Below are 20,380 nucleotides of genomic sequence, written 5' to 3'. Positions count from 1 at the left end.
GTCCCCTGAGGTCATCAAATTCTTTGGGCACTGCGTTCTCAACTCCTTAAATCTCTTCCAAGCCTCAGGAAGATCTTCATTGCCAAACTACTGAAAGTTCTGAATCTGTTTCTTTAACTTGGCAGCCTTGGAAGGAGGATAGTACTCCTGCATGAAAGCCTTGTGGAGTTGTTCCCAGGTAATGAAATGGTTGGCTAGAAAGGAATTCAACCAACTTCGTGCTTGATCTCTCAGGGAAAAGGGGAACAGTCTCAGCTTGATGGCTTCACTGGGAACACCATTCATCTTAATAGTCTGGCAGATTCGGTCAAAATTCACAATATGGGTTTTCGGGTCCTCAACCCGAGCTCCTCCAAACTGATTATTCTGGACCATCTGAATGAGAGCAGTCTTCAACTCAAAATTATTTGCTTCAATTCCTGGATACACAATGCAATCTTCTTTAGTGAACTCAGGAGCTAAATGGGCTGCCATGGGATATGCTTGTGGGACCTCCTGGGCAAACTGCTGAAATAGGTTGGGATTCATCTGATGAAGAAGATTTTGCATCCCAACACCATAGCCTGGCTGCTGATACACAGGCTGCTGCTGCATGAAAGGAACTCCCAATCCTCCCCCAACATAGACATTCGGGTTTGGATCGGCCTTGAAGTTCTGTGCCTGATTATGAACATTTGGTACTGGAGGATCAGCACGAACTCCAGGGTTGTCCCCAGCTACCTCTCTCTGCCTCGGGTGCTGCTGTGTGTTATTAACAGTATGGGCTGGTTGCCCAGTATTGCTACTGTCTCCGGTTTCCATGTCTACTTCGAAGTCCTAGAACTCTCGAAGCCAATCACGTAACACCTTCTTTTCCCTCCTTAACTTCCTCTCAAGATTTGGATCGTAGGGACGAAGATTCGTTCTCCCTTTCGATCTAGTGTGCATAAAAAGAAGGGTATCCTGCTGTCAAACACAACCACAGACACACTTAGAAGAAACTGGTTATGGGTTAGTGTAATTTTTTTTTTGAATAAGGAATAAAATAAAAACTTGATCTCCTAAAATTCACTAACTCTAATGCTAGTAAGAAATTAATCACACAATCAAAACCAAATAAACCAATCCCCGGCAACGGCGCCAAAATGTGATGATGTATAAATGGGAGTGTAAAAGTGGGTGTGTTATGTCGTTCCGTTGAGGATTGGGGCTATGGCACGTAATTGTATGAATTAAGAACACTAGGCACTAGAGTATGTGAATTAACTAGAATCCAAGCAACTAAAACTGAATGATGTGAATTAAAAGAAAGCAATTGACTAAGGAGTAAACTGTATGATAAGGTAATGGGTCAGATTAGAGGAATTGAAATCTTGATGTTCCAATCAACTCAGAATTAGGGAAATAATAATTAACCGAGAGATTTATGGGCAGTGCACATAAGAATAGATATCACACCATTTTGTCTTGAATTCATCCTGATTCGCCTTCATTTTACGCTTCGTCATGCCTAGGTCCCGGTTTTCAATCATTGCGCCATAAACACTTGAAATATACTTCGTTCTTGCACAAACACATAAAATTCACGTAGAAGTTAGTACAATTAAAACATATTTATAGGTTAATTTACGAATTATCATTTATGCTAGAACTTGAAGGGCAATCTCATATTAGAAAGAGTGAGAGACATTCGAGGGATAAGAACTTTGGTTTCAGGATGGGTGACTCGGGAGAAAGCCATGTACAATTGACCGTGATTAAAAACTGATTTGATCAACAATAACCCAATGTGAGTTAGTGTTCGGCCCTGGCTTTTGTTGATAGTCATGGCATATGCAAGCATCAATTTTAATTATTTATGCTGGAACTTGAAGGGCAATCTCGCATTAGAAAGAGTGAGAGACATTCGAGGGATAAGAACTTTGGTTTCTTCATGTGTCCAATCAACTATTCTTGCTTCAATAATGTGATCTGCCAATCTTGTGATGAAGAGTCGCATACCATTATAAAGACCAAGAGAATGGTCTATCTTCCGCAATATAATATTTTATAATTGTATTACGAATAGGAACGTAGGGAAGAATATATTTTATTAGGAATTTTATTATCATATTTTATAACATTACGCAAACTTTAATAGTATATGAGTGTTTTGGGCGGGAAGTTAAAATTGAGGATTTTGTTTTTATTAATAGTATAGATTCGCTTTCAATATAAAAATAATATGTATTACTTTAAAAATATTAGTTGATGTATGCTACTTTAAAATATTAATTTTTAGAGCTAATTTGAATCGTTTAAAAATCCAGTTTCATGTAGAAAAGGATAAATTTGTAAGAAATTATCAATCATGGGGTTAGGTTCGTGAAAGTAAATAAATGATGTGATTGAAAGAACTTTCAAAATCATTAAGGTCAATTTGAAATTACATAAACTCAATGACCCAATTAGGAAATTAAGCATCCTTTTCGTTCTTCCCGCAAATTATATATTTACTCAAAAACTTGTGCAATGCAGCATGTAAATGTAAGGGCAGAAAAGGCGCGGCAGATCCATGTACTTAAAATTTAAATAATAATAATCTATATCTATACTATATATAAAAGCATTATCTTCCTCTAGAATTTTCCCGCCCAAATGTAGGGGTATTTTAGTAATATGGTAATAATAATAATAATATTAATAATGTTAAATATTAATTAATTATTATTATTATAGAATAATATTAATGATAGAATAATATTAATTATAATTGATTATAATATGTTATTAGTAATTACGGTAATTATTAAGATAGAATAATATTAATGAGATAAGAATGTGGTTTTGATTGTTACAATTTTTGGTAATGTCAATCATATTATATATATATATATGCGCTAATAATCTATATCTATATAATCTATGTAACTATATATAATCTATACTTCTATACTATCTGTACTATATATAAAAGTAACATCCTCCTTCCAAATAACATACTTTTGTTAATATTTAATTACATAATTTATTAGTAAAATAATTAGTAAAGCTTAATTGGTAAGAAAATTTTATTAATTAATGGAAAATGTATTAATTAATGGAAAATTTTATTAAATAATATCTATTAATCTATTTATTTAATTATAATTGGTAATAATCATTATTGACAAATTGAAAAGGAAACGAATATTATTAATTAATGGAAAATTACAAAGATTCCTAATTGACTGAAATAATATTTAATTAAGAGGTAAATTGAAAAAGGAATTTGATATTATTAATTTATAATTCTCACATTCCCTACCTATAAATACAATGGATGGTTACAAAAAAAAAAATTATAATTCTTCATTTTGCACTTACCTCCCTCGCCTCCTCATGTTGGTAGTTTTATCATTCCCTTCTTCCACCGCCCAATAAAAAATCATATTACAAGGTTATGATATTACGCTAAATCTTCCTTTTATGATATGAATTAATTATTACGTTTTCTTTTTATAATTATGTACAGGCCAGGTGTTTGCAAGCTTTTGAGCCTCAAAGAACATCCAATTGTTCAGAAACCTGTTGATCCTAGCCTCTTCATGCATCGTTATACTAATGGTCTGAGGGTCAAAATAATTCATCATCTATTCGTTTAAGTCTGTCCCCTTTTTTTCTCATTTTTGATGTGTAAACTAAATTGCAAAGGATAATGATTAATTGTCTCTATGAATTGGTGCATCTCCATCCAAAATGCTTAGATAATTATCGAATGTGCTTTCTTCCAAATCGTTGTGGGTTGTAGGAGTTGAAATGCATAATTTTGACTTCTCTTCCTCCATCAGTTTTAATGAAAGGTGACTACAAGAGTGGCGTATCAAAGAGAGCGTTGCAGATTGTTGCAAGCATGAAACGAGATTGGATGCAGGTTTTCTTTAAAAATAACTCTATAATTTTTTTTCAAAAAAAAAACTCTATAGTTGATAGATGAATGATTTTGTGATGTCTAAGTAATCTCTCTCATGAAAATTTTAAATTAATTGCGACCTGTATATTTCTGCACTCTCTTATGGGTTCAAATATTCAAAATTTAATGTTGTAAGTATATATATTGCAAAAGTTGATCGGTTAATTAAGTTATACTATTAGATATCTTTTCTACACCATTAACATGTAATATGCATTTTTATTATATAATAGTTGACATTATATTTATTTTTTAAGTTATTTCTTCTTTAGTTTTCTATATTTATTTTAATAATAATATAATTATCTAATCATAATAATATATAAAATTGTCTAAGAGTGCAAATTGGATTCCAATAACACATTTTCATGACATTGTTATTGCCTAATATTCTTATTAATTATTTCCAACCTAATTATTTCAATTCCTAGCCGAAATTAATGTATTATAATATTAATTATTTATTAACATAATTGCCTAATATTCTTATTTTATATTTAAGGTATAATATTATTAGTACAAAAATAGATTATCATTCCCTTCTTTTGAGTAATTATTATGATATTTTTATGGTTTTTTTATACTTGCCATTATAAAATATAATTGATNTCCAAATAACATACTTTTGTTAATATTTAATTACATAATTTATTAGTAAAATAATTAGTAAAGCTTAATTGGTAAGAAAATTTTATTAATTAATGGAAAATGTATTAATTAATGGAAAATTTTATTAAATAATATCTATTAATCTATTTATTTAATTATAATTGGTAATAATCATTATTGACAAATTGAAAAGGAAACGAATATTATTAATTAATGGAAAATTACAAAGATTCCTAATTGACTGAAATAATATTTAATTAAGAGGTAAATTGAAAAAGGAATTTGATATTATTAATTTATAATTCTCACATTCCCTACCTATAAATACAATGGATGGTTACAAAAAAAAAAATTATAATTCTTCATTTTGCACTTACCTCCCTCGCCTCCTCATGTTGGTAGTTTTATCATTCCCTTCTTCCACCGCCCAATAAAAAATCATATTACAAGGTTATGATATTACGCTAAATCTTCCTTTTATGATATGAATTAATTATTACGTTTTCTTTTTATAATTATGTACAGGCCAGGTGTTTGCAAGCTTTTGAGCCTCAAAGAACATCCAATTGTTCAGAAACCTGTTGATCCTAGCCTCTTCATGCATCGTTATACTAATGGTCTGAGGGTCAAAATAATTCATCATCTATTCGTTTAAGTCTGTCCCCTTTTTTTCTCATTTTTGATGTGTAAACTAAATTGCAAAGGATAATGATTAATTGTCTCTATGAATTGGTGCATCTCCATCCAAAATGCTTAGATAATTATCGAATGTGCTTTCTTCCAAATCGTTGTGGGTTGTAGGAGTTGAAATGCATAATTTTGACTTCTCTTCCTCCATCAGTTTTAATGAAAGGTGACTACAAGAGTGGCGTATCAAAGAGAGCGTTGCAGATTGTTGCAAGCATGAAACGAGATTGGATGCAGGTTTTCTTTAAAAATAACTCTATAATTTTTTTTCAAAAAAAAAACTCTATAGTTGATAGATGAATGATTTTGTGATGTCTAAGTAATCTCTCTCATGAAAATTTTAAATTAATTGCGACCTGTATATTTCTGCACTCTCTTATGGGTTCAAATATTCAAAATTTAATGTTGTAAGTATATATATTGCAAAAGTTGATCGGTTAATTAAGTTATACTATTAGATATCTTTTCTACACCATTAACATGTAATATGCATTTTTATTATATAATAGTTGACATTATATTTATTTTTTAAGTTATTTCTTCTTTAGTTTTCTATATTTATTTTAATAATAATATAATTATCTAATCATAATAATATATAAAATTGTCTAAGAGTGCAAATTGGATTCCAATAACACATTTTCATGACATTGTTATTGCCTAATATTCTTATTAATTATTTCCAACCTAATTATTTCAATTCCTAGCCGAAATTAATGTATTATAATATTAATTATTTATTAACATAATTGCCTAATATTCTTATTTTATATTTAAGGTATAATATTATTAGTACAAAAATAGATTATCATTCCCTTCTTTTGAGTAATTATTATGATATTTTTATGGTTTTTTTTTATACTTGCCATTATAAAGTATAATTGATTTTGTATTAATATTTTATTATGGTAATTCCCATCACCTACTCACATGTGATTTTTATGATTATTTTATGATAATGAGTTAATTCCGTTTTTGGTCCTAGATTTATAGGCGACCGTCCACTTTTAGTCCATTTTTATCAAAACATCCTTTTTTGGTCCTAGTATTATTGTGGCATGATCATTTTTGATCCTCCATCAACAAAATCGTTGAAATGCCGTTAAATACAATGACATTTCGATCTTTTTAATACAAAGTCTGTTGACTCGTTATATTTTTTATGTTTATCTTTTAAAAACATTCATAATCAAAGACCGAAATGTCTTTGTATTTAACGATATTTAAGCTATTTAATTGATAAAGGACAAAAAATGGTCATGTCACAATAATACTATGACCAAAAAAGGATGTTTTGAAAAAAAGGGACTAAAAGTGGACTGCCACCTATAAATCTAGGACCAAAAATGGAATTAACTCTTATGATAATCTATATACATATTTTTATACTTAAGGTATAATATTATTGGCACAAAATAAATTATAGTTATCTTTTTTTAGGTGCAAATACTTAACTTAATAATTAAATATATAATTCTCTAATCTTTATTTATTGTAATCATTACGGTAATTCTCATTCTCTTCTTCCGTGTAATTATTTAAGTAATATATATAAAAGTATAATATTATTATAATTATAACTAAAGAATAATTGAATAATTTTTTTGGCATTAATGTACTATAATTATTCAGCCTTTTTTTATATATAATTTTCCTAATATAATTTGTATCTAATTGATTTTGTGACTAATTTATAAATCATTACATTTCAAGATTTTTTTTTACCTTACCATAATTCATCATTTTTCATTGTATCTCTTGCTTTTTTCAGCCACATAATAAAACTCTACCCATATTGGTTTTTACTTTCGTTTTAGTCAATGGAGTAAATGCCTAATGTACTGCTTAGACAATTAGGGTACGATTAATTCGATTGTACGGGGTGTTAGGGTTAAAAGATTGAGATAATTTTTTTTTTGTTTTGCCGAAAACAATTTTAATAAGCTGCTATATATATATATATATATATATATATATATATATATATATATATATATATATATATATATATATATATATATATATATTTTATTGGACCTTTTATTTGTTCAATTATTTATTGTATTTTATTTATTTATTTACTTAGATTGGATGACTAAAATAATAGCAATGATTATCTTTTATATGTATCTATATTAAATGGCATGTATACAATATATATATATGTGGACTATGCATATTTTATGTATGTGTAATTTGCATAATTATGTTTATATTCTAGGCACATTTGATTTATTTGAATTCAAATGTTTTAAAATCACGTGTTGTATCTAATAACATAATATTTTATAATATGTTTTTTTGGTAAAATATTGTGACGATCAATATATACAAGCAATTCAATATTACAAGAGAACAAATATTATATTGAATGATATTTTTACACTAATCACATAATAAAATATTTTTACACATTCAATATTATAATTTTTTTTATTATTCTATCTTTAATTTTATTATCTAAATATATAATTTAAAATATTTATTCGTGCATCGCACGAGTAATTGACCAATTATTTTCTTGAATTCAAGCAAGGATAACATTAGAAAACATAATCGATTCAACCATTTTCATCATTTGCACTATATAATATTGATGTTATAATTTATATAATTATATATCAATCTAAATATTCTTAAAACATTATAACAAAATTCATTTCGTGCAACGCACGGGCAAAAATACTAGTAATAATAATAATAATAATAATAATAATAATAATATTATTATTATTATTATTATTATTATTATTATTATTATTATTATTATTATTATTGTTAAAAACAAAACAAGTGGTATTTCTAATAGATAGTTCAAGTACAACCCTTTTTTCGTTTGTTAGATTACTCGTATGTGGGTCTTGTTATGAAGCAATGTCATATGATTGCTAGGGGCATTGAGAATGTTACTGTTCGTCATGTCAAGAGGTTAACCGAATCAGATTGCTCACATTCTAGCTCGGGTAATTGGCTCCTCATCTGTCCTTGGGTTGTGAGAGGCTACCCACCCGCTTGTATTTCGCACTTATTTAATTATTTCTTAATGCATTTCCTTTGTTTGTTTCCAAAAAAAAAAAGACAAATATAAAAATTAAAAAGGGTTGAGAGAATAGTATAATTCGAAATCCATAATACACACCACATTTTCAATGTAATAAATATTAAACCAAGAAATATTTTAACAACGTTGAATGGACTTATGGACCTTTTTTTTCATAAACATTTTATTTGAGTTTCATTACGTACATAAATAATTCATGATGAACTATTATAAATCCCTAACGTACTATACATGCATATCACATTATCACATATCACACAATACATTTGATGGGGCATTGTGATTGAGGGCTCAGTGAGTTATTGAGAAATGAGAATATGCCAAATGTCATTATGACTCCACTTTCTTAGAAATATTTTTATTGGGCCATTGAGAAATGAGAATATGCCAAATGTCATTATGACTCCACTTTCTTAGAAATATTTTTTAAAATTTGTTAGAGTGATGACTATGAGTCTAAATTTTTTTTTTATTTAACTAACAGAGTAGAATAAATGAGCATTAACAACAATATCATTTTACAAATAATGTTAGTTATTCATTTCGCATAGATTAAAGATCGTTATTGTAACCCCTCGGTTTTTACGGCATAGTTAAAAATTCGAGAATAGCGATATGAATTTTTTTAGGCTATGACATTTAAGAGAAGACTGTTTGGTGCTCGAATTTATTTTTGGATTAGTTATCAATAAGCTGCGAACTACGTACCGGTCACGAACCGAGAAATTTTAAGGATATAGATTCAGTTCGAATTTTCTAGAATTGGGATTATTAAGTATCATACGATTAAGCCTGAATTTCTAGTTAACTCAAGAAAAAAAATTTTAGATGGACTGTAAGGGATGAATTGTTACGGACTCTGAACCTAAATTTAGCGGATTACCGGAAAATTCCCAAAATTGGTGATTTGCGACGGGAATATTTTTACGATAATTTTGGTATTAGAATTTTCCCGAATTAAGTTATAATCCTCCGAACATTCATCTGATTTAAGCATAAACTGGCCAATTAGATTTGAGATCTTGTAAGGAATTCATGGGGTGTTGACATGTGGCAAGTAAATCTAAGTTGGATTGAGCAATTAATGAGGCATTAATGGAGGTATGGCCTAGTTGCACTTGTTACTTGTAGATCAAGAACAAAATCACACCAAGATCACATATCTCTCTCTCACTTTTGGATTTTACACTTAGGAAAGAAGAAGTGAGTCATTTTTATTTTTTTTAGCTTAGTCTACTATTGTGATCTAAGAAAGCCTTAGGCAATTCTTCAACTCCAAGAACTCTACTCTAGGTAAGAACTTCGGTTTTGTTCGGTTTTATTCCTCCTAAGACTTAAGCTTTAACTTAAGTGTTAATATTAGTGCATGAAAAATATTGTTATTATGGTGATGTTTTAGGGGCTTTGGATTTGAGGAAAGATCTAACACTTCTACGGTTCTAGAAATCTTCTATTGAGGTAAAGAATCCCTTAAGTCGGTTCAATCACTTGGAGATAGACAAGTGCTAGGAAATTATATGAATTAGAAATTTCTATATGAAAATTATGTGCTATGTTATAGATCTAATAGTTGGCTCAAAAATCCTTACTTTGATTTTTGATAAATTTGTTATGCATGTATATATATAGTATGAGACCCATAAATGCTTATATTTGTGAAAAAGGTGGAAGATCGGGCCGTTACCACCCCGATCTTGCGGCCCAAAGAGGGCAGAAAACGGAAGGACGCAATAGTGGACGCGCGTCCACCGCGCGCCCTTCGCGGAACCATCGTTCGGCGCCTCGGCCGAGAGACCGGACGCCGCACGGACGCGCGCGTCCGCAGCGCGTCCGTTGTAACACCCCGGTTTGGCTATGCCGTATCTCCGGAGTAGTTACCGCCACACCCAGACTGAACCCCACTCGAATACAGATAGAGTTCACTCTAGGTGCACAGGCTAACAGACTAAAGATAAGGATCGTGTTTCTTATCGTCAAAACCCATCATATCCTCATTTATGCATATAGGCAGCGAAAGAGTAGCTATACCAGCTACGAATATATATGTAAGTATAAAAGTTTCTTACAGCCCATTAACAAAGAGTTTGGACTATTCCCGTCCTTACTAGCCATCTTAGAATTATCATGGCTACAAAAGAAATATACACGAAAAGGGGCAGTCTTGACTTTTCCCTTGAGACATAACGGATTAACGAGGGCAAGAGACCAAAATAGGTAACACTGATTGAACAGGAATGAGAATGGGGTCAGGAGTACACTAGGCAGGAGCATGAGCCAGAGCTGGAGGATCAGAAGCAGAAGCAGGAGCATACCCACGCTAGACTTCATCTGATAAGGTACACAATGAAGTGTAGTTAGCACGACGGCTAAGTAAGGAAATCCATTGTCACTCAAAAGTAGACAAAGGTTTCGAAAATATAATCATTTGTAAGTTGTAAAATTTACCCACGAGTTATAGCTCTACCTGCAATCAGGTTATCAGTAATAGATAATATAATATAAGGCGTAAAGCTAACTCAACACGTAAACTTTTCTCATATAAAGGTACCGGCATCATTGCCACTTAAAACACATTTTTCTGTTTTTCAGACAAGTTTGTAAAATATTTCGTTTCTAGTAGTTCCCTCATTTTAACTCAAAAGGAGGTTCAACAGCACATTTCCGTGCTCAAAATTCGTCACATTTTGGATAGAATCATTTCCTTCTCAAGTCGTTACAGAGTAACTCTTTTCTCATCTTTAAAACCTCCTTAGTTTCTTCTTAGTAAGCGTGAGGCCTTTGGAGCATTCTCATAACTCCCACTCTGACCACTTGGATCATCGAACTCGGGTTCAGTGGTCATCACCCGGTCTAACACTGATCCCCTGGACGTAAGGTTCGTTAAAATGATTCCTAGCTGGCCTAGCTAGGTCCATAAAAACAACACCTACCCGGACTCCTGGAGTAACTATACCTTAAGTGTGCACACCCCCATAGGAATACCTCATCCTACGAGTTATATAGTACCCGGCGAATAGACTTCGCCCTGCAATATGAACTGGTCATACAATATCCACAACGACCACTGGGCCATGGCACTTAAAGCCACCCGTGGGTCAATCAAGGTCCTCCTCAACTCGCTTTAGAAACTAAGGGTTTGAAAACATGATTCTTCCTTCCGTTTTTCTTTCTCAAATCATTTCTTTTGGACACATTTCTCATTTGAGTCCAATAGTTGAAATCGGCTATCTCATCAGCCCAAGAAGGATTTTCAAAATACTCTCAGTGCCCGTAGGCTTTTCAATCATCATTTTCTCATCTTTCTCACGTAAGGTACTCACTCCTTAAAAGTAGTATTTTCCTCAAAAATAAGGTTTTGACAACCTGTTTACCAAAATAGCATACGTTCTTTCGACGTAAGTTTTATAAACATTTTTATTTACTCACAGGCTTTACAACACAATTCCCCGAGTCACAAGAGTTGTACTTATCTCTTAACAAAAATATTTTCTTCTAAGGTAATGTACATAAATTTTTCTCCAAGTCAATAAATATAATGAACACAAATAATAATATTCGAGCCTTTCAAAAATTCACCCGGTTGCCCGTAGGCCTTCAAAACATCACAATACTCGGGATTAAAAACATCGGGAGAAAGTTTGGTCAAGGACAAGTCGAAAACGAGTCCGCGTCGCGCGGACTCGCGGCTGGCCGCACCAGCGGACGCACGGCGGACGCAGGCGTCCGGACCGCGTCCGCTGGTTCGGCATTTCTCGCCGAAGTCTGGACGCCCACGGACGCGCAGCGGACGCGCGTCCGTGCCCGCGTCCAGCCTCTCGGCCAAGGCGTCGAACCAAGTTTCGCGCTGGGCGCGCAGTGGACGCACGGTGGACGCGCGTCCACTGTCGCGTCCTCCCCAAATCTGCCAGAAAATTTCTGGCGCAGTCCGAAAGATTGAGCCGGTAAAAATAGTTCCCGAACTCTTTTTCACTTGAAATTTTTATGGTAGAACCCCAACTTATAGTACGTAATGTCCATAAAAAGTTTTGGTCACCTAGGTTCACGAATTAACACAGAAAATTCCATCTTTGCCCTTGGCAGTGTGCTGTCTCTCTCTCTGGACCAGTTTTGGAAAAATACTCGAAAACCATACTTATACTACTCCGATCATTATGAAATTTTATATGTAGGTTCTACACTTATAGAACTACATGTCCAAAAAAAATAGGATCAAAATACCTTACCGATTTTTCCCAATAAATCTCGGAAGTTACTGCCAGAGACTACCTTTATTTTCTTTCACTATTTTCACAAGTATGAGTCTATATAGGCATAAATACAACATATACATGCATAAAAATAATTATGAACATGCATAACAAATTTATCAAAAATCAAAGTAAGGATTTTTGAGCCAACTTTTAGATCTATAACATAGCACATAATTTTCATGTGAAAATTCCTAATCATATAATTTCCTAGCAATTGTCTACTTTCAAGTGATTGAGGCAACTTAAGGGATTCCTTACCTCCCAAGTAGATTTCTAAAACCGTAGAAAGATGATGATCTCTTCCTTCAAACCTTTCACCGAAGGTCCTAAACAAAAATTACCATAATAACAATATTTTCATGAATCTTTAGCTTAAACTTAAATTCTAGGAAGGATTTAACCGAACAAAGCCAAAGTCTTTACCTATTTTAGAGCACTTGAGTTGAAGAGATGGCTAGGGAATTCTTGGATCACAAAGTAGAAGACTAAGCTTTTTCTTCTTCTTTCTTTTTCCTTATGATTTTCGGACTTGGGGGATAGGAGAGAGGGGATGATGGTGAGTTTTGCTTGAAGACTAAGAAATCAAGTGCAATTGCACCATGCCTCATTAATGCAACATTAAATGATCAAATCCTAGTCTAGGATTGCTTTGCCACTTGTCATCTCCCCATGGAGTCCTTACAAGATCTCAAATCTAATTGGCCAGTTTATGCTTAAATCAGATGAATATTCGGAGGATTACAACTTAATTCGGGAAAATTCTAATACCAAAATTATCGTAAAAATATTCCCGTCGCAAATCACCAATTTTGGGAATTTTTCGATAATCCGCTAAATCTAGGTTCAGAGTCCGTAACAATTTATCCCTTACCGTCCATTTAAAAATTTCCTTGAACTAACTAGAAATTCGGGCTTAATCGTATGATACTTAATAATCCAACTCTAGGAAAATTCGAATCAAATCCATATCCTTATAATTTTCTCGGTTCGTGACCGATACGTAGATCGCAACTTATTATTAACTAGTCTCACTTATAAAAATCCTTCTGAAGTACCGAGAGATCATCTCGTAAATATCGTAGCTTATTAGTAAAAAAAATTCTCTCGATCACCGAGACCTTCTCAAAGTCATAGCTTAAAAAAAATATATCTATATTCTCGAACCTTAACTTTATCGAAAAAAAACCGAGGGGTTACATCCGTGGGCGCCCAGTTTCGGCGTCGCGCGCCGAACCAGCGGACGCGGTCCGGACGTGCGTCCGCCGTGCGTCCGCTGGTGCGGCCAGCCGCGAGTCCACGCGACGCGGACTCGTTTTTGACTTGTTTGTGACCCGGTTTTTCCCCGATGTATTTAACCTTGAATGTTGTGATATTTTGAAAGCCTATGGGCATCCGGGTGAAAATTTTTGAAGGCAAAATATTATTTTTGTGTACTTTACTAACTTCGAAAATATTTGTGCTTGGAAAATTATTATGACTCCTATGCTTGAACTTCTGTGATGTGACTAACACTAACCTAAGTATGTGAGTTGGGGAAATATACTTGAGTAAGTACATTGGTTATGGAGTCGTGTGATAATAATTAATGAATGTGAGGGAGTCTGTATATGATTAATCGGTACTGCAGAGCGAAGTTCCTTCGCTGAGTGAAATGGTGAGGGGTCTGTACGATTAATCTATACTGCAGAGCGAAGTCTATTCGCTGAGTGAACATGTGAGGATTTTGTATGATTGATTCATACTGCAGAGCGAAGTCTATTCGCTGAGTGATGTGTGAGAGCTAACTGTCGGGTGTCTTAAATAGTGGTGTGGGTGTTGTGTTTTCCCCACGTGTGAATTAATGGCTGTGTTATGTGCCGAAATTACTGACATAATGTGAAATTATTGTTGTTGTTAGACTGCTTGCAGGTAGACTGCGATTGCTGGGTAACGTTTACCTTACCTTATTGTATTACTATTGTGGTTTCGAAAACCTTTGTTTTTTTTCGAGTGACCATGGATATCCTTACTTAGCCGTCGCGCTAACTACACTTCGTTGTGTATTTTATCAGATGTCATCTAGTGTAGGTTCGTGCAGCTCGCCGGATTCAGACCCATCTGAGTTCGAGTTTCCCATTTATGATTTTGACGACTACACACAGTATTTAGTAGATGACGATCCTTATGCCCCTGGTTACGCGCCTGACCCGCCAGTGCTGATCAATACTCCTGACTCCATTCCTGTTCCGGATTCGCCCGAGATTCCTGTGTGGACTCCTCCTCTAGTCGAGCCTCTCTGCCCCTTTGATGCTTTACAGGCCAGCTATGGGTTCTATCCCATAGAGATTGTCCCTGACAGCCACCCTCTTGAGTTCGTGGTGCACTATCCATATCCATGGGATCCGAGTCCTCCGGATTACCCTGAAGAATGGATGATGTACATGAGTACGTGTAGGTTTCTAGATCATGTCATGTGGTTTGAGGATGATTGGCATGTAGTTTGGGGTACCTATACGGGCCCGGTGTACCATTCACTAGACTAGGTCGAGTCTAGAGTAAGGGGAATTCAGGATATATTTTGTGTACATATATCTTTTTGCTACTCTGATGGTTGTCTGGTCAGGTCCAACCAACTCTCTCTCTCGATGGGTTATTATTATTGTTAACCCTCCTGATTTTGGTAGCTTGTTAGCTACGCTTCTTGGTGACACTCAGATATATATATATGTGATGCAGTTCTATTCTAAAGTTGCCTTAAATTTTGACGCCAAGAAACTCGATCCTTGTTCTTTTGTTGTCTAGCCTGTGCATCTAGAATGAATCCTACCTGAATAAGGTTGGACTTAGTCTAGGTGTGGCGGTAACTACTCCGGTGGTTCGGTGTAGCCAAGTCGGGGTGTTACAGTTATTTCTAAAATTCACCATTATTTGTATTTAACTATAATACATACATATTGAATCATTGTTGCATGTCAATTTGTTTATTTTATCTAACTTTTAAAAATAATTGCGGCACTATACTACTATATAAATTATAATTGAATAGTGATTTAAAATCCCTATTTTTTTAGTGTAAACATAAATAGTGCATGCGTTTTTAGTCAAGTCATTTTTTCCCAAGATAAACAATGAGGAACTAAAATTGCAGGCCATTCAACCATAATATAATTGAAGTATTAAAACTAATAAATTATAATGTAGAATGACTAAAGTGGCAATATATTGTTAGACTAATACACATAACTGTACTAACCTCCGGCCATAGTTGTCCTTTAGATTGCTTTTGGTGTGTGCTGTTGATTGTGTGTAGTGGTAGAAATTCCTGCAGAGTGTCTCCCACTTGTTCTCAGGTTCAAAATAGATGGTGTATGTGTTGTAGTCTGTAACCTGAGCAGTGGGGGACCTATCCCTTTTATACCTATAGAACCATCAATATAGTTCATGTAACGGTTTCCGTTACATGGAACCACATAATGGCTATTGAAGGCCATCATTACTTGCACCATTCAAAATAGAAATGCTACATTCTCCCACTTGGTGCAAGTACAAACTCAAAGAAAACAAAGAAACATGAACTATAGAGATGCGTCCTCTTAAAGTGAGTAGTATCTACTATAATCACAATGTAACTTGTTCTCTAAGCATTTTGTGGTAATCAAAACTTAATGGATAAACCTTATGTTTAATCCAGGTCCAAAAATATATTTTCTCAACAAAATGTGTGCACAATACAATAACGAGAAAATATCTGAATGCTTTAAGAATTTCATATAACAATAACTGTATGTATACAAACTTTACAAAGTGGGCGCAAGTCCCATTTTCTCAACAAAATCCCTAAACTTGAATGGTGGCATGCCTTTAGTCAGGGGATCAGCAATCATCAACTCAGTGCTTATGTGCTCAATGACCACTTTCTTATCTTTAACACGTTCCCTTATGGCTAAGTACTTGGTGTCGATATGCTTGCTTCGACTCCCACTCTTATTGTTCTTAGCCAGGAAAACTGCAGCTGAGTTGTCACAATAAACCTTTAACGGCTTAGAAATAGAATCCATAATTCTAAGCCCTGAAATGAAATTCTTAAGCCATACACCTTGAGATGTAGCCTCAAAACAAGAAACGAACTCGGCTTCCATGGTTGAAGTGGTGACAAGAGTTTGTTTAACACTTCTCCATGAAATAGCTCCACCGGCCATAATGAAAATGTTTCCCGAAGTTGATTTCCGAGAATCAACGCAACCGGCAAAGTCCGAGTCAGAGTACCCAACAATGTCCAAAGTGTTCATCTTCCTGAACACAAGCTTATAATCCTTGGTACCTTTGAGATACCTCAAAACCTTCTTTGCAACTCTCCAGTGGTCTAAACCCGGATCACTTTGATATCGTCCCAGCATTCCAACAGCAAAGGCGATGTCCGGCCTAGTACAGACTTGAACATATCCGAGACAGCCGACAACCGAAGCATAATTAGTATCTTGTGTTTAGACAATTTGGAAGTGAGCCAGGACAATTTGGAATTATGTAGTATTGCATGTATGGATTTTTTAACTATTAATTTTTGAATAATGTATTTTTGTAATTTTGTTCGGTTTTTTGGTAACTGAGGTCAGTCAGTTAAGTCATTTCCTTCGGTTTGTGTCTGGAGGTCAAAAATTTCTATGGTTTTTCGGTCAGTTATGTAACCGACCAAGTGTACAAATATTTACACCAATATTGTAATTGGTTACTTACTCTCCGACATATTTCTCATTTTTGCAGTTGCTACTAGTGGAAGTTGGTAATAATAAGCTACTGGTATGGTCATGGCTGCAGAAGATGAAGTGGTGGCTAGGAAGTCTAAGAAAAGGAAAGAGAGAAACAATGATATGTTAGCTGCCAATCCTGTTCATATTGTGAATGATGTGGGAGTTGAGGGAGATAAAAGCTTCGAGGAAGAAAATTTGATGAAAAAGAAGAGTGATAATGAAGGTGTTGAAAGGATGAAGAAAAAGAAGAAAAGTGCAGGAGATAAAAAAGGGGGAGCACTTATGGAGGATACTAATGGGATTACTGTTGAGAAAGCAAAAAAGAGGAAAAGGAAAAGAGAGGTTGAAAGCAATAACAATGAGTTACATGATGTGTCCCAAGATACTGCAAATGATGTTTCTGTAGACAATGGAGGTTATGTAAATTCAACTGCAACTGAGATACATGAAAGCAAAAAGAAACACAAAAAGAAGGCAGGAAAACTCTCTGATGGTTGCACTGAGGGTGAAGTGGAGAAGGTTAAAAGGAAGAAGAAAAAGAACAAGAAGAAAAAGGGGGAGGATGACCAAGATCTGGCTATGAACAAGAAGAAAAAGGGGGAGGATGACCAAGATCTGGCTATAGGTCTTGCATGTACTGATGGCATTGCAGATTTTAGTGTAAATGAAACACAAGCTAGTGGGGTGGGAAATGATAATAATAGCAATGAAACACAAGCTAGTGGGGTGGGAAATGATAATAATAGCGAGAACCAGGGCAAAGATAGTTCTAAAGATCCAAAACTGAAAAGTAGCAAGAAGAAAGTGAGATTTTCCAATGAGTTGGAGGTATTTCCCGAGTCTAATGTTCGTGAGAGTGGGAATGATGAAAATGAAGAAGTGGAGTTGATTCGAGGTAAGCGGTTCACTAAAATAGAAGATGAGAAAATTAAAGAAGCCATTTATAAGTACATAGAGGTACATCATTTGGGTGAGGAAGGTTTGAATATGGTTTTAAATAGTAGATCTCACCCTGAAGTAAAAAACTGTTGGAAGGAAATAGGAGCTGCCATACCAAATAGGCCTCACATTGCAGTCTATTATCGTGCTCAAATAATATTTCGAAGAGCTGAAAACCCTAAATGGACTGAAGAAGAAAAAGCTTTGGTACTGCAGCACGTGAAATTACATGGGAATGAGTGGAAATCACTTGCTGAGGAACTTGGCAGACACAGGTTTCATGTGAAGGATACATGGCGCAGGATAAAATTACCTAAGATGAAGACAGGACATTGGTCTCAGGATGAGTACCAGAACTTATTTGATTTAGTCAACACTGATCTGCAAGTGAGGGTCACTGAAGAGAAGAAATCCAAGCATGGAATGCTACGGGATAACATCTGTTGGACAGCAATTAGTGATAAATTGTCCACACGTAATGGTCCAAATTGTTGTCTGAAGTGGTACAAGCAGTTGACATCACCTATGGTAGCTGAAGGTCTATGGTCTGATTCTGATGATTATCGCCTAATTGGTGCACTTTATAACTTGGATGAAACCTGCAAAGAAAATGTGGACTGGGATAATCTTGTGGAANTTTAGTGTAAATGAAACACAAGCTAGTGGGGTGGGAAATGATAATAATAGCGAGAACCAGGGCAAAGATAGTTCTAAAGATCCAAAACTGAAAAGTAGCAAGAAGAAAGTGAGATTTTCCAATGAGTTGGAGGTATTTCCCGAGTCTAATGTTCGTGAGAGTGGGAATGATGAAAATGAAGAAGTGGAGTTGATTCGAGGTAAGCGGTTCACTAAAATAGAAGATGAGAAAATTAAAGAAGCCATTTATAAGTACATAGAGGTACATCATTTGGGTGAGGAAGGTTTGAATATGGTTTTAAATAGTAGATCTCACCCTGAAGTAAAAAACTGTTGGAAGGAAATAGGAGCTGCCATACCAAATAGGCCTCACATTGCAGTCTATTATCGTGCTCAAATAATATTTCGAAGAGCTGAAAACCCTAAATGGACTGAAGAAGAAAAAGCTTTGGTACTGCAGCACGTGAAATTACATGGGAATGAGTGGAAATCACTTGCTGAGGAACTTGGCAGACACAGGTTTCATGTGAAGGATACATGGCGCAGGATAAAATTACCTAAGATGAAGACAGGACATTGGTCTCAGGATGAGTACCAGAACTTATTTGATTTAGTCAACACTGATCTGCAAGTGAGGGTCACTGAAGAGAAGAAATCCAAGCATGGAATGCTACGGGATAACATCTGTTGGACAGCAATTAGTGATAAATTGTCCACACGTAATGGTCCAAATTGTTGTCTGAAGTGGTACAAGCAGTTGACATCACCTATGGTAGCTGAAGGTCTATGGTCTGATTCTGATGATTATCGCCTAATTGGTGCACTTTATAACTTGGATGAAACCTGCAAAGAAAATGTGGACTGGGGATAATCTTGTGGAACATAGGTCCGGAGAGATATGTCTTAAGCGCCGGAGGCAAATGGTTCTTCACATAGGGAACCATGGGAGCAAACCCTTTTCAGAACAAGTTGAAGTCCTAGCCAAAAGATACTGTCCTTCCTTAATTGAAGCAAGGGAGACTTGGGATAGCAAGCCTCTTGTACCATGATGATCTGAAATGCATGCAAAGTTATTTACCATGAAAAGTCTGGGAAAATTTGAACCATTTGTGGCTGATATCAATTTTTCATATTCAACTCTGGGATTTAACTTCTACCACCCACCTCCACCTCCACCTCCACCTCCACCTCCACCTGCTCCTCTCCCCAGCCCCAACACTCTCTCCTCTCTTCCTCTCCCTGAAAAAGCAATTTTGAAGAGACACATAACTCTAGTTTCTTATTGTCTTGTTGACTATGTAAGATCAAAGTGGCTTTTGTTTAAAGTTGTAATTTCTGAAATCTGATTTTTTTTTTTTTTCATTATGTGTGGTTTGCAAAGCAGTAGGGATGGTGATTAATGCTCTTCATGTGTAACCTACACTTAAAAACTTTTCCATTTCTGTATTCTTCCCTGCTGAAGAGTGGTGTATCCCTGCGTTGAAGCATACTTGATGTTGGTGCCCTTGTTTAATTTGATGCATCTATGTAGATACTAGATAGTAGATACTATATAGTGATT

General features: G+C 34.6%; 1 protein-coding gene across 1 annotated transcript; it reads left to right on the top strand.

The window, feature by feature from the left end:
- The first annotated feature begins 17,258 nt into the window (after window positions 1-17,258).
- Window positions 17,259-19,916, top strand: LOC116025315 (cyclin-D-binding Myb-like transcription factor 1). Its single transcript, XM_031266517.1, has 4 exons — window positions 17,259-17,811; window positions 17,854-17,928; window positions 17,971-18,810; window positions 19,692-19,916. The coding sequence occupies exons 1-4, from the start codon at window positions 17,296-17,298 to the stop codon at window positions 19,866-19,868; spliced, it is 1,608 nt and encodes a 535-aa protein (XP_031122377.1). The 5' UTR covers window positions 17,259-17,295; the 3' UTR covers window positions 19,869-19,916.
- The last annotated feature ends 464 nt before the right edge of the window (window positions 19,917-20,380 follow it).

This window comes from Ipomoea triloba, chromosome 7, assembly GCF_003576645.1.
Source record: "Ipomoea triloba cultivar NCNSP0323 chromosome 7, ASM357664v1".
Taxonomy (NCBI): domain Eukaryota; kingdom Viridiplantae; phylum Streptophyta; class Magnoliopsida; order Solanales; family Convolvulaceae; genus Ipomoea; species Ipomoea triloba.
Note: the sequence above shows the minus strand (reverse complement) of the source record. Positions and strands in the feature narration are given on the sequence as shown.

Coding starts and splice junctions, on each gene's coding strand:
- LOC116025315 (XM_031266517.1), top strand. CDS start 17,296: ATGGTCATGGCTGCAGAAGATGAAGTGGTGGCTAGGAAGTCTAAGAAA. Junction 17,812..17,853: donor AGAAAAAGGGGGAGGATGAC/CAAGATCTGGCT, acceptor GGGGAGGATGAC/CAAGATCTGGCTATAGGTCT. Junction 17,929..17,970: donor ATGAAACACAAGCTAGTGGG/GTGGGAAATGAT, acceptor CAAGCTAGTGGG/GTGGGAAATGATAATAATAG.